Genomic DNA, 12,676 nt, shown 5'->3' with positions numbered 1-12,676 from the left:
TTTCTTTTAAAGGCCTCTGTGGAAACTTTAACAGCCAGCAGACAGATGACTTCAAAGCTATAAGTGGTGTGGTGGAAGGAACAGCAGCTGCATTTGCTAACACCTGGAAAACCCAGGCCGCATGTCCCAACATCAAGCAGAATTTTGAAGATCCTTGCACGCTCAGCATTGAAAATGGTAGGCACGGAGCAAGATACACAAACACCTTTAAACTGTAATTCTAGATTTCCCTTATCTACCTCATGGGGGGGTGGGAATGGACTGGTCAGAAATTTAACAAGAATAGGATAAGTAAATGAACACAAAATATTAATACACGGGGAAATTAAGATAATTAGTAAACATTTTGTGAATCAAAACCTTGTCACCACATCCCAAAAAGAATTTGGTATGCTTAAAATGATTGAGATAATGGACTTAAGCATGCCTAACTCTCTATTGGATGTGGCTTATAAGTACTGCAAACAGCCATGAACTGCCAGCAGTATGTGGAATTGTGTATCTGTGTGTGTCCATGTCCATGTATCGGTAGCATGCATCATACATTCAAGATGTTGATCAATTTCTCTCTCAAACCACGGCTTTGGCAGTTTTAGCAAATAGCGCAGTGAGTAAAACAAACATTTGCTGTAGTACCATAATATCCAAATTGAACTCAGAAATGTAAGCTGCACAATTTGTACCTGCAAAAATACACAATGTGATATGGATTTATTTCCCCTCTTTGTAGAAAAATATGCCCAGCATTGGTGTAGATTACTGACTGATCCTGCAGGACCTTTTAGCAAATGCCACCCCTCAGTGAATCCAGCTGCTTATCAACAGGTACTTTGCTAACTATTACCTCTCCTTTAAAAAACAAATCAGGCTGAACCTTAAAAGTATCTATGAGGGAATAATCTATTAGGACAGGTCCAAAAGGGTGGAATTAAACTGGGTGTGGCTTAGAGACTGACATCCATTTGGTGTCAGTGGAGCCCATTCTTTGGAACTGAGTCAAGGTATGGACCCTATTGAACCCAAATCAATAGATTAATTATCATAAAACTAAAAATTACATAGATGAAAGCAGAAATCAACCTGTGATGGGGTGGGGGCATTGTATGGTAGGACAAACTGTCAAGGGCCAAGAGCTGGACAACAGGTGTGTTTGCTGAGCCCAGGAAGTCATTACACTAGCCAGAAACCAGGACTGCAGCTGACATGGAAAAGTTTAAATAGGGCTTTCAAACATTCCAGAAGCAGGAGTAAGAGCCAATCAGCCAGTGGCCAATAACAAAGAAGATGCAGAAAAAACCTCTAAGGACTAATTCACACATGCATGTCCATTACTCAGTGACTACAGTATAAAATGCTTCACAGTGCATGCATGAATGAGCCATCACATATCAAATACTACTGATAGAACTTTCATGTCAAATCTTATCACCTCAAACAGAATAGTTTTCAATGGAGCTGATTTTACATACTAACTTGTGAATCATCAACTGATGAGGAATCAAGCATGCACGTGTTAACTGACCCTCAGATTTCCATGCTGGCTAAATGCTTGAATCCTGTGCTTCAACCTTTAAATAAACAAAAAAAATATTTTCCCCCCTATTACTTGATATACAGCACAGGATACCTAACTTCACGTTTCTTTTAAACTTAAAGTTTAGAATCGTGACTTGTTCTTTCCACATTCAGCATTTTAAAAGAGACATGTGATTTTCCTTCCAGGTAATGCACCAAAATGATTGACTAGGCAAAGTTGGAGCCTAAACTCAAATGTGGCCCAGCAATAGTTATATCTTTAAAATAGTCTGAGGTGTATTATGAAGTCCTACTGCTGGATCCAAGCATGCCAGTACCTGTGCACTGCTTGGAGGGGAGGCTGCTGTGATTGGAGTATCCAGTAGAAAGACTGGGAAAAGTTACCATTGAATCCAAGTGAGATATGGTTGCAAAAAAAGGGGGATCCTTTTTTAAATATCCCGAAGGGTGTGCAGCCGAGCCAGGAGCAGATTGCCAGGCAGAGGGAGGGGTATATCACCAGAGCCTTTGAATAGAGTGCTGAATGGATTTTGGAATTACTAATTTTCTATTTCCTAGAACTGCATGTTTGACACCTGCAACTGTGAGAGAAGTGAAGACTGCATGTGTGCTGCCCTCTCGTCCTATGTCAGAGCCTGTGCAGCCAAAGGAATTCAACTCTCTGGATGGAGGACCAATGTCTGTAGTAAGTGTTCTAAGCAACCATCCCAGGACTTAAATGACATTACATTTCTGCCAGTGCATACTGTCACATTCTAGGCCCTGCTGGGTTCTGTCTCCTACTGAGACTTTGAAATGAATAGCCTCCAGGACACAAGTATTAGCAATGATTTGCAGCCACCAAAAGCGAGACCTAGCCACATTCATGCATGCCTTGGTCACAGCCAGACTGGCTTACTGTAATGCGGGGCTGCCTTTGGAAAGTATCCAATTAGTTCAAAATGCAACAGCCAGACAGTTAGGTGGCGAACTCTGTGTGGACCATATCATTGGCTGCCTATTCATTTCTAGGTGCTTGATTCAAAGTGCTGGTTTTGACGGTTAAACTCCTAAATGGTCTGGGACCTGGATATCTGAAAGACTGCCTTCACTTATATCCTTAGATCACTTAAGCCAAATTCAGACATTATGCTGTGCAAGTGTACAGATGTCTGTACACTCATACACGTGACTATGTGAATGCTATTGCTATTGCTATGTGAATGATTGTACCTGTGTTCATTTTAAAATGAACCTGGATACAGGCCCTTCAAATGCATGGTACAGATAAGGGTACTTCTGTACCTGTGTTCAGCATAGCATGTGAATGACTGTACCTGTGCACAGATCTGTACCTGTGTGCACTGTACACTTGTACGAGTGCTGAACATAATGTGCGAATGGGCCTCTAGAGACCCTGGAATGTGTCCCAATGCCAACAAAAGTGCCGCAAGTGGGCACAATGCACGAGCCCTTTCAGTCATAAACTGTAGAAAGAGAGTCCTGTCTGTCTCCCTTACTGCTTGTTTTCTGGCATGTTGCAAAAGCATATCTGCTTCAGCAGGGCTTTGTCTCTTTATTAACTGGTGTTGCTTTAGGCTCTGTTGTATCCTGGATGTGATATTTTAACAAATTGTTTTTATTCCTGTTAAAGTGGGCGGGTGGGGGGGGAGGTTGAGACTGGAAGGCAGAGTAGAAGTGTTTATTGGTGAATAAATGCCACTATGTTTTGTTTTCCTCCTTCCAGCCAAATACACCACTTTGTGCCCCAAATCCCTGAATTATAGCTACACCATCACTTCCTGTCAACCTACCTGCCGATCTCTGAGTGAACCTGATGTCACCTGCAATATCAGATTTGTGCCAGTTGATGGATGTACATGTGAAAGTGGAACCTACATGGATGACTCTGGAAAATGTGTGCCTGCTAACCAATGTCCCTGTTATTACAGGGGAACACCAGTACTTTCTGGTGAAGTACACCATGACCTTGGCATTGTATGGTAAGAGGATTCAATTATAGTCTAATCTCTGTCAGAATACATGTATTTGTGGCATCAAAATAATGTCACAACCTATCATCTAAATAACACTGCCTATCTCTGAAATGGTGGCATTTCCTCCAGTTATGTTATAGCTAGGTGGCTTTTTTTTTTAACGTATTCTGCAAATGTACTAACTTGCCAAAATACACAAAGCACCAGCATTTTGAAATGTCATAAATATCCGATCTAGTGGCAGGCATGGTCCCATTTTCAGACTCCAATAATCCCCAAATCATGTGTACTGTCTAGACTACTTGAGACACTGGCAGCTACTTTGTTCGTGGTGGTGTGTTTTCAAGGCAAGATAATAGTTGCAACTTGCAGGTCCAGAATTCTGAAGAGAGTTAATCCTGCCAGTTCCAGGAGAATGAAAAAAACTAGTATCATTCCCCTTTCTTTTACATAGCACTTGTCATCAAGGGAAGCTGAACTGCATTGGAGATGTGGATTCAAGTAAAGGTAAGAGAATCCAACTTTTTAAAAAAAAAATTGAACATGGCTTTAAAAATAAACATGTAAAGAATCCAAGAACATTAGTACAGCAGAAACGTTGGCTGCAATCCTGTGCACTTTTACCTAGAGTTACATTAATGTGAACCCAGTGGCACTTGCTTCTGAGTAAAGATGCACAGGATTGGGTTCCAAGTTTCGTTTGGTTTTTAGTTTTTAAAGAAAGGACCAGAATTTTTAAAATGGTGGAAGGGAAAAGAGATAGGAATATATGGAGCTGCCTTAAGACAGACCTTTGGTCTGTCTAGCCCAATATTGCCTTCTCACCACCTTCTCCTTTTAACTGAAAATACTGGAGATTGGAGCCTTCTGCAGGTAAAACATGGACTCTGCCACTGACGTACCCAGCCACCAATACATGAGCAATGCAAGCATTGTACTTTTACTGGGAGATATACACATTAAAAGCTGCAAATTGGTACATACGTCATAGTACCTTGTTAATGCTAGTTCTGGAAACCACAGCACACTCCTGCTCAAATAGTTCATCCCAGTATTCATGGTTTATGACAGTGTTTCTCAACCACCAGTCCGTGGACCAGTGCCAGTCTGCAAGGCATGAGGCATCACTAATAAAAATCACCCACCCCAAAAAAAGCAATTTTGGACTGGCGGGGGCCGGCAGGAGCTCTCTGGAGCTCATTCCTAGGCAGCCCTTGCTGCTGGATAACGTTCATTTCACTTCAGTGAACTGCCTGGAAATGAGCTTCGGAGAGCTGCCTGAAATTGTTTTTTGCGGGGTGCCTGGGAGTGGGGTTGGGGCGAGGGGGGCAACCCCCTTACTAACTGCTGTTCCAGGAAACTGTGCATGAATAATGTACCGGTCCATGACCCCAAAAATGTTGAGAAACACTGGTTTATGACATCTATGTCTGTATTTACACCCCCCCTCTCTCTCCCCCCCAGTCTGTGCTGCCCCCATGGTCTACTTTGACTGCAGAAATGCCTCTGCAGGCACTACTGGAGCTGAATGTCAGAAGAGCTGTCAGACTCTTGATATGCAGTGTGTAAGTACACAAGACCTAAGCCCTATTCAGTTATTTTCCAAGCATAGGCAGTCTACCTGGATACAGTGCCCATGAGAGCATGCCATCAAGCCCCATCCCCCATGTTGATGTGCTCTATAGCTTCACACTATGCTGCCCATGAGCACAGCATTTGTCCGAAAGTTATGCAGTTGGGAAGAGATCCTCCCCATGATTAGGAATCCTGGCACTGTACTTGTGGACAGCATTGTGGCAGAGCTACCAATCACATCAGTACTGGAGACAGGGCTCACTGACAAACTCCCATGGATGATTGCTTGGGGGTTTGGGATTGCGTGTCCGATTGTTTTGGGGTTCAGTGGGTGGTAGGCACCCCTGAGTTTGTGCCCCTAGGTGCTCTGTATAGGAAATAATGGGCCAGTTCAAGTCCCCATTATACCTTATGGGGGAAATGGGAAAAAAAAGAAAAACCTTCAAAAAATAATCTAAAATCACAGGAGTGTCCAATTGCTTTGAGGTTCAGTGGGTGTTAAGCACCCCTGGGTGCCTACCACCAATTCCAGGTGTGTGCCCCAGGTGCTCTGCATAGGAAATAATGGGCCAGTTCAAGTCCGCATTATACCCTATAGGAAAAATGCAAATATATTTTTTCAAAAAGTCATTAAATATTGCATGAGTATCTGATTGCTTTGGGGTTTGGGTAGTAGGCACTTTTGGGTGCCTCTCACCCCAATCTAGTTTTGGAGGCTCAAACCTTCGAACTGGTTAGAACCAGTTTGAATAGAACCAGGCTCTGTTTTGGTTAGAACTCGGACTGGCATTACCAATTCAATGCCCTGTTTGGTTCAAGTTCGAACCTTCAAACTGAACCAGTTCGAATTCGAACCTGTTTGCATATCCATAGGGTACAGCATCCATGCTTTGAGAACAACTGAATAGGACAATTGTGCTGTATAGTGCCTAACACATATACTTACTAGTTGGCCTTTCCTAGTTTCAGTCCTTCCTCTCATCTCACTGTGAGGAAGATAATGCTGACCTATCTTACAGAGTTATTTTAAGGATTTCAAGATAGCATATTTGAAGTGCTTTGAATTCTCAGAAGCCATCATCCTTTGAACCATCCCTGCTTCTGTTGGTCTAGAGACAAAATCAGGTTCTGTGATTATCAGTGTTATGTTTTATTCTTGGTTCTTACAGTACAGCACAGAGTGTGTGTCAGGCTGCATGTGCCCCAGTGGGCTAGTGACAGATGGTAACGGAGGCTGCATTGCTATGGAAGAGTGTCCATGTATTCACAACGATGCCACTTATAAGCCAGGAGAAAAGATCAAAGCTGACTGCAACACCTGGTAAGCATTTGCTAAAGAGCATGTCTGTTGTTTCCATCCATCTTACACATTCCACAGATGACCAGCACTCATCCCACAGTCATACACTGAAGGGCAAAATGGTACAAGGAGGCAGAAACCTTTCATTTCAGACCAAATCAGCAAAATGTTGTTAGAAAAGCCTTGGTTTCCACAATATGAGCATGGTACTTTATATATACCTGAATGAACTAAGGTTTATGCTTCTATGACAGAAATTGCATAGTTAAATCACTTTGATTATTAATTTTCTGATTTCTTACAGCGCTTAATGCTCTTACTGTTTTCCCCTGTACCCTTTCTATCCTCTCCTCTTCATGTTACCTATGATGAGATGATGAGATGTTTGCAAGGACTAGAATATACTGTATTAAATGAATACATAGCAGCATATTTTTATGCAAATAGAGTAGTCACTTTAAAATGTTATTTCCCCCTTTTTCTAGTGTATGTAAGAACAGAATGTGGCAATGCACTACAGATCGATGCCTGGGAACTTGTGCTGTTTATGGAGATGGGCATGTTATCACCTTTGATGACAAGCGGTATAATTTCAATGGGAAGTGTGAATATACACTAGTCCAGGTACTGAGTAATTGCTTTGGCATTTTTAACATGAAAATAATCTGTCTCTGCTACAAAGGAAAATAATCTATTCCTCCATTCCACCCCCACACTTAGGATCACTGTGGGCAGAACAACTCCACCCAGGGAACATTCCGAATCATCACTGAAAACGTTCCCTGTGGCACAACTGGAACCACTTGCTCAAAATCTATTAAACTGTTCTTGGGGGTAAGTAGCATTGCAGGTGCCTTTATGGAATAGTAACAAGGTTTGGTTTTTACAAGGAAAGCTGTTCTAATCCACATTAGGTTTTAGGCGCCAAAGGACACCTTACAAAACAAGTAACGTAATAAAATATAATTTTCCAAGTGAAAAGCATATTTTTGAAACCTCAGGAAGAGCCCAAAGAACTTTGCAAGTAGTTGCATACACCCCCAACAAAAGGCTTTGTGCTTCTGATTCTCAAACAGCATCCTTTAGGCACATCATATCCAGCTGGTTTTTTAATCTGAGAGAGGTTTCACACGCAGTTTGTGATATGGCCTCGGGATGTGCTATCAGTAGAGCACTGTATTCAGGGAGATCACCAGTGCTCCCTGTTTCACAGCATACTGTGTTCATGCTCATGTGTTGAGGTGAGGGATGGGAAAACACAGGGTTCTAATGAACCCTATTGGGATCCCTCTGTGTGCAGCCTGCAGGTGCTAAATCTTTGTGTAGGAAAGATCATGCTATAATTTTGCCCCATGGACAGGTTTGCTCTATATTTTGAAAAATATCTATATACTATTTAAACTACAGATATTTTGACAGTTGTAGATTTTGTTTGTTTATGTAAATAACATATTTGTATACCGTCCTCTATTGAAGTCTCTAGGCAGTTTACAATAATTTAATATTACTGCTTTTATTCATGAAATGTTCCATCAGATGTCATATATAAATTTAAGGAAAAATGAAGTATATCAGGGATCCCCCCATCAACACCAAATGTCTAAACTAAATGAGAAACTCTGCAGTTAAACTATTATTGTTCTTTTGTCATTGATAAGCAACTCCAAGTGTCATTTTGGAATATTGTACTTTTTTCCATTATTTATTTTGCTCCTCCAGAACTATGAATTGATATTTAGAGAGGAGCACCATGAAGTAGTACAAAGAGGTGATGGAGGTCAGCTACCCTACAGAATTCGCTACATGGGCATTTACTTGGTGGTTGAGACCAACAATGGACTAATTCTCTTATGGGACAAGAAAACAAGTATATTTATCAAACTTAGTGCTAATTTCAAGGTAAGCCACTCTTTACAAGCCACGTATATGTAACCTGAAGTTAAAGTTGTGCCATCGAGTCGGTGTCAACTCCTCCTGTTGACAAGCTGTTAATCAGTTATACAGAAAAAAATTAAACAGTAAGCTGATTTAAGAGGTTGTTTTCTATCCCTGGATTATTATGTATATGTTCCTCTGTGCAGGGTCAGGTCTGTGGCTTATGTGGGAACTACGATGGCAATGGAATTAATGACTTTACAACCCGGAGCCAGTCTGTAGTAGGTGATGTACTAGAATTTGGAAACAGCTGGAAGGTGTCTCCCACTTGTCCGGATGCCAAATGCACAAAAGATCCCTGCTCCAAGAACCCTTACAGAAAATCCTGGTCACAGAAGCAATGCAGCATCATCAACAGTAAGGCCTTTGCTGCCTGCCACTCTCAGGTATAGCAAACCCTCAAGCCAAAACTTTCCAGAAGACTAGAATGATTTCAAGTGTTACTCAAAGCTGAGCTAACACCCCTAATGCATATTCTGAGCAATGTTGTGTAACCGTAGCAGCACACAGCCCTCAGGGACATATTTCTGAAGTCAAAAGGTACTTTTGGAGGAAAGAGAGAGCAGTGTTTGCCTGCTTGGCAGCACAATGGGCTGAGCAACATTGCACAGTCGTCTACAGATGCAACTCCGGTTATGTACTTCTAACGCTGCTCAGAATGTCAGCCAATATGAGTAATCACAAACAAAAAGATGAAAAATGGTGTTGATTTTCTTTTATTTTTACACAGCTTTTAACAGGATTTGTCACAGGTAGAAGAAGATTAGGAAACACTTTCAAGACTCAGAGCTGCTCCTATTATTGTTCTGCTTATCTTTGTCCCACACACTCAGCGCAGCAATAGTGGGTGACTGAGCACCACTCGTGCTGCTGCATGTGTGTAGACTCCACCTGCGCTGTTGCAGAAAAGGGCAGTCCCATTCCTATTTATAGTTGTGCAAATGCAGTTGCATCGTCCATGCCCACCATTTCCAATGGGTATTGTGTTGCACAGCTGTGTTTGTGGAACTAAGTCAGAGCAGGACTGCCCTGTTCTGCAACAGTATTAGCGAGTTTACACACACACTGAGCCTTTTCCCACGGTCACTGGAAAGCGGGCTAAGGGAGCCTAGCCCGCTTTCCAGTGATCGTCGGAACCACCGGGTTCACAGGCGAGCCCGGTGGTTCCAAGATGGCTAGCCCGCCTAAATCCCCCTCCCCTTAAACAAGGTTAACAGAGCAAACACTCCGTCAACCTTGTTTTTTTGTTCGTGTGCTGCCGCGGTGCATGGGCACCCCATCCTGGGTCTTCCGAAGGCCATGCGGCCCCCAATCTCCGCAGCCCCCACCGGCTCCGTGACAGAGCTGGTAGTCGTGTGGGTGACCGATCTGGCTGCCCAGGGCTGCAGACCTGATCGTCTGCGGGGAGAGCAAGCTAAGCCTGCTCTCCCTGCAGAGCCCAGTGAGGCGCTTCACACTAATTGTGTAAAATGCCTCACACAGTACGGTAGGGGTTGCTCAACTGCCTGTGGCATGTAGTACTGTGCTGAAAGTGGGTCACTATTGTTAAGAAATTTTGCATATATTCCTTTTCCACAAAAATGTCCTCAAAACAGTTTACATAGCAAAGTTCTAAGAAAATGCTTCCCTGTTCCAAAAAGGCTCACAATCAAAAAAATATAAAAACCTTAAAAGATGCAATGTGTGCCGTCCTTCATTCTTACAGAAAAATAATATACTTTAAAGAAACAACTAGGGCATTTGGAGGGAAAGTAAATTTTAAAAGAATTTTTAAAATTAAGCATCCAGAGGTTTTTTTAAAAAAGATTCCATGATTCATCATTAGCTAATTAATTTAATGTCATAATAGGTTGAACCAACTAAATATTATGAAGCTTGCGTGACTGATGCCTGTGCCTGTGACACCGGGGGAGACTGTGAATGCTTTTGTACAGCCGTGGCTGCCTATGCTCAAGCATGTAGTGAATTTGGTGTGTGCATATCATGGAGATCACCATCAGTGTGTCGTGAGTACTAGCCCTTACTTGATTAAACAATGAAAGTAGGAAAAGGGAACATGAAATATGGGTTTCAATATATATAGTTTTCTCTTGGATGTATGATCAAGTTTTAGATAGCACACTCAAGAAGATGTCTGGAATTTTATACAGATACTATTAAAAAATAATGGCTATTATAAATTATCCCATTTATTATGCCAAACTAATGGTCAATATGACCATATCATTGTTCATTAGAAATAATTCCATGATTTTGCTATGCCTCTTTGAACCACTTGCATCACATGCAGGCCTCAAATATGTTGTGATGGCATCCATTTTTGTTTTGACTTCAGAATATTTTCCCAGGGCATCTATATAAATTACTTTAATGATGTTGCCAGTTATATGAATCCACATTGGAATATTTGGTTCTTAGGTTCTTTTTCTCCCGGTTCCCCTTAGCAATGTTCTGTGACTATTACAATGCTGAAGGAGAATGTGATTGGCATTACAAGCCTTGTGGAGCCCCATGCATGAAGACATGTAGGAACCCAAGTGGGAGATGCCTTCATCAGTTGCCTGGCTTGGAAGGTGAGAAAATCTTAACAATTGGGCAGACTTGTTTGGGAGCAGGTAGTTCTTCAGCTATCCAGGTCCCAGTTTGGTGAGGGCTTTATGGATTAAAGCCAACGCTTTGAATTTTGTTCAGAAACAAACTAACAACTAATGAGGATCCTTGTACACTGGTAAGATATGATCCAATCTACTTTTTCCAATTAACAGCCTAGCTGTTGCATTCTGAGCTAGTGTTTCATAAGAACAGCCCTGCTGGATCAGGCTCAAGGCCCATCTAGTCCAGCATCCTGTTTCCCACAGTGGCCCACCAGATGCTGCTGGAAGCCACAAGCAGGAGTTGAGGGCGTGCCCTCTCTCCTGCCATTTCTCCCCTGCAACTTGTTCTCAGAGCCATCCTGCCTTTTGAGACTGGAGGTGGCCCACAGCCCTCCGGTCTCAAAAGGCAGGATGGCTCTGAGAACCAGAGCCAGAACCTGTTTCCAGACAGTAGAACTCATTTATTTTTAAAAATAGGCCAATCTACTATTATAGGGAAGTGGACTCTTGGTCCTGATGAGATATCAGGTCATCCAAATATTAAAAGCAAGTTCTGAACTTTGTTTGAATGTGTTTCTCAGTTTGGTTTGCGGTTGCTGTTATTTGCTAAGCAACAGGGAGGAAAGAAGCAACAGGAAACAGGCAGGAATCTGGGTTTAATTCACAGAAGTCCTTAAGAACGACAACCATCCCCCCCCACCCGAAATAGAAACATTTCACTAGATAGGTGGGGGGGACAAATCCCAGCACCCTCCCCCACAAAAAAAAACCATAAAATATGCTGACGATTGTTAGATAAAACAGAGAAAATTAAATGGGACTGCATTTTGGCCAATGATCCATTTTATATATCCCCTTTCTCTTTCACCTCTTTTTTCTCTGTTTGCAGGCTGCTACCCATACTGTCCAGCAGATAAGCCCTATTTCAATGAAGATGAGATGAAATGTGTTGACGTTTGCGGCTGTTATGATGATTACGGTGACTACCACCCACCAGGAACAACCTTTGAATCAAGAGAGAACTGTCAATCCTGGTAAGTAGCCTGACAATATCAAGAGAAAATAATCACCACAGAGTTTGGCAGCCACACATTTCCAGTGTGCATTATGAAATGTATCCATTCATTTTTCCCAAAACGATTCTTTATGCCCATTATCGGACAGCCATCCTTGGTAAATCACTGTGCCTATGTTGCCTTTGGGGAAGATTTTAGGGATACCTTTTGATAAAAATGTCATGAGTGTGTCTATATGTTCATTAGGTTCCTTTCTATCCATCAGGAATTGCCTGTCCAGACAGTACATGTCACTAAATGTTTTTAGAGGGCCAAAAAGCTAAAAAGCTGGAGATACAATTACAAGTAAAGAACATAATAGGGAAACTATTAAGATCAGTTTACTATCACACCTGCTTTAGCAGCCAACACAGGACAAGTGATTACAGAGTACATGAGAGGTGTTGGGGGCTCACCAGAGGCCCAGAGACAGGCTCACCAGCACTCCTTTGCCCCCCCTGCATCAACATCAGATGCATGCCAACCTGGGGGGCGGGGTGCATTGTCAGCACCATGAAGGGGATATGCATGGCCCCTTGTCCGTTCCCAGCTGGCACTTTATTAGAAGGCTGCTGGGCACTTTCAGTCTCTCCCTCACTCAAAGCACCAGCTGGGAGCGGGTGAGGGGTCATACCTCACACTCTCAGCCAGTGAGTGATTTGTTTACCAACTGGGTATGGGAGGGGAGCAAGGGGGCACCCTGAG

The 12,676-nt window shown here is 42.5% G+C and overlaps 1 protein-coding gene across 1 annotated transcript in view; it reads left to right on the top strand.

Annotated features, from left to right (window-relative positions):
- LOC128323920 (mucin-5B-like) overlaps positions 1 to 12,676 on the top strand; it is a 79,418-nt gene that overhangs the window by 19,095 nt on the left and 47,647 nt on the right. The window contains exons 14-27 of the mRNA XM_053247898.1: positions 13 to 177; positions 731 to 825; positions 2,095 to 2,221; positions 3,263 to 3,518; positions 3,967 to 4,019; positions 4,977 to 5,077; positions 6,257 to 6,408; positions 6,873 to 7,011; positions 7,108 to 7,221; positions 8,107 to 8,286; positions 8,469 to 8,708; positions 10,172 to 10,328; positions 10,767 to 10,895; positions 11,806 to 11,950. Coding sequence (XP_053103873.1) covers positions 13 to 177; positions 731 to 825; positions 2,095 to 2,221; positions 3,263 to 3,518; positions 3,967 to 4,019; positions 4,977 to 5,077; positions 6,257 to 6,408; positions 6,873 to 7,011; positions 7,108 to 7,221; positions 8,107 to 8,286; positions 8,469 to 8,708; positions 10,172 to 10,328; positions 10,767 to 10,895; positions 11,806 to 11,950 — 2,053 coding nt within the window. The remainder of the gene's footprint in view (positions 1 to 12; positions 178 to 730; positions 826 to 2,094; positions 2,222 to 3,262; positions 3,519 to 3,966; positions 4,020 to 4,976; positions 5,078 to 6,256; positions 6,409 to 6,872; positions 7,012 to 7,107; positions 7,222 to 8,106; positions 8,287 to 8,468; positions 8,709 to 10,171; positions 10,329 to 10,766; positions 10,896 to 11,805; positions 11,951 to 12,676) is intronic.

Source organism: Hemicordylus capensis, chromosome 1 (genome assembly GCF_027244095.1).
Source record: "Hemicordylus capensis ecotype Gifberg chromosome 1, rHemCap1.1.pri, whole genome shotgun sequence".
In the NCBI taxonomy this organism is placed as follows: domain Eukaryota; kingdom Metazoa; phylum Chordata; class Lepidosauria; order Squamata; family Cordylidae; genus Hemicordylus; species Hemicordylus capensis.
The sequence above is the reverse complement of the archived record's forward strand: the minus strand, read 5'-3'. Positions and strand labels throughout refer to the sequence as shown.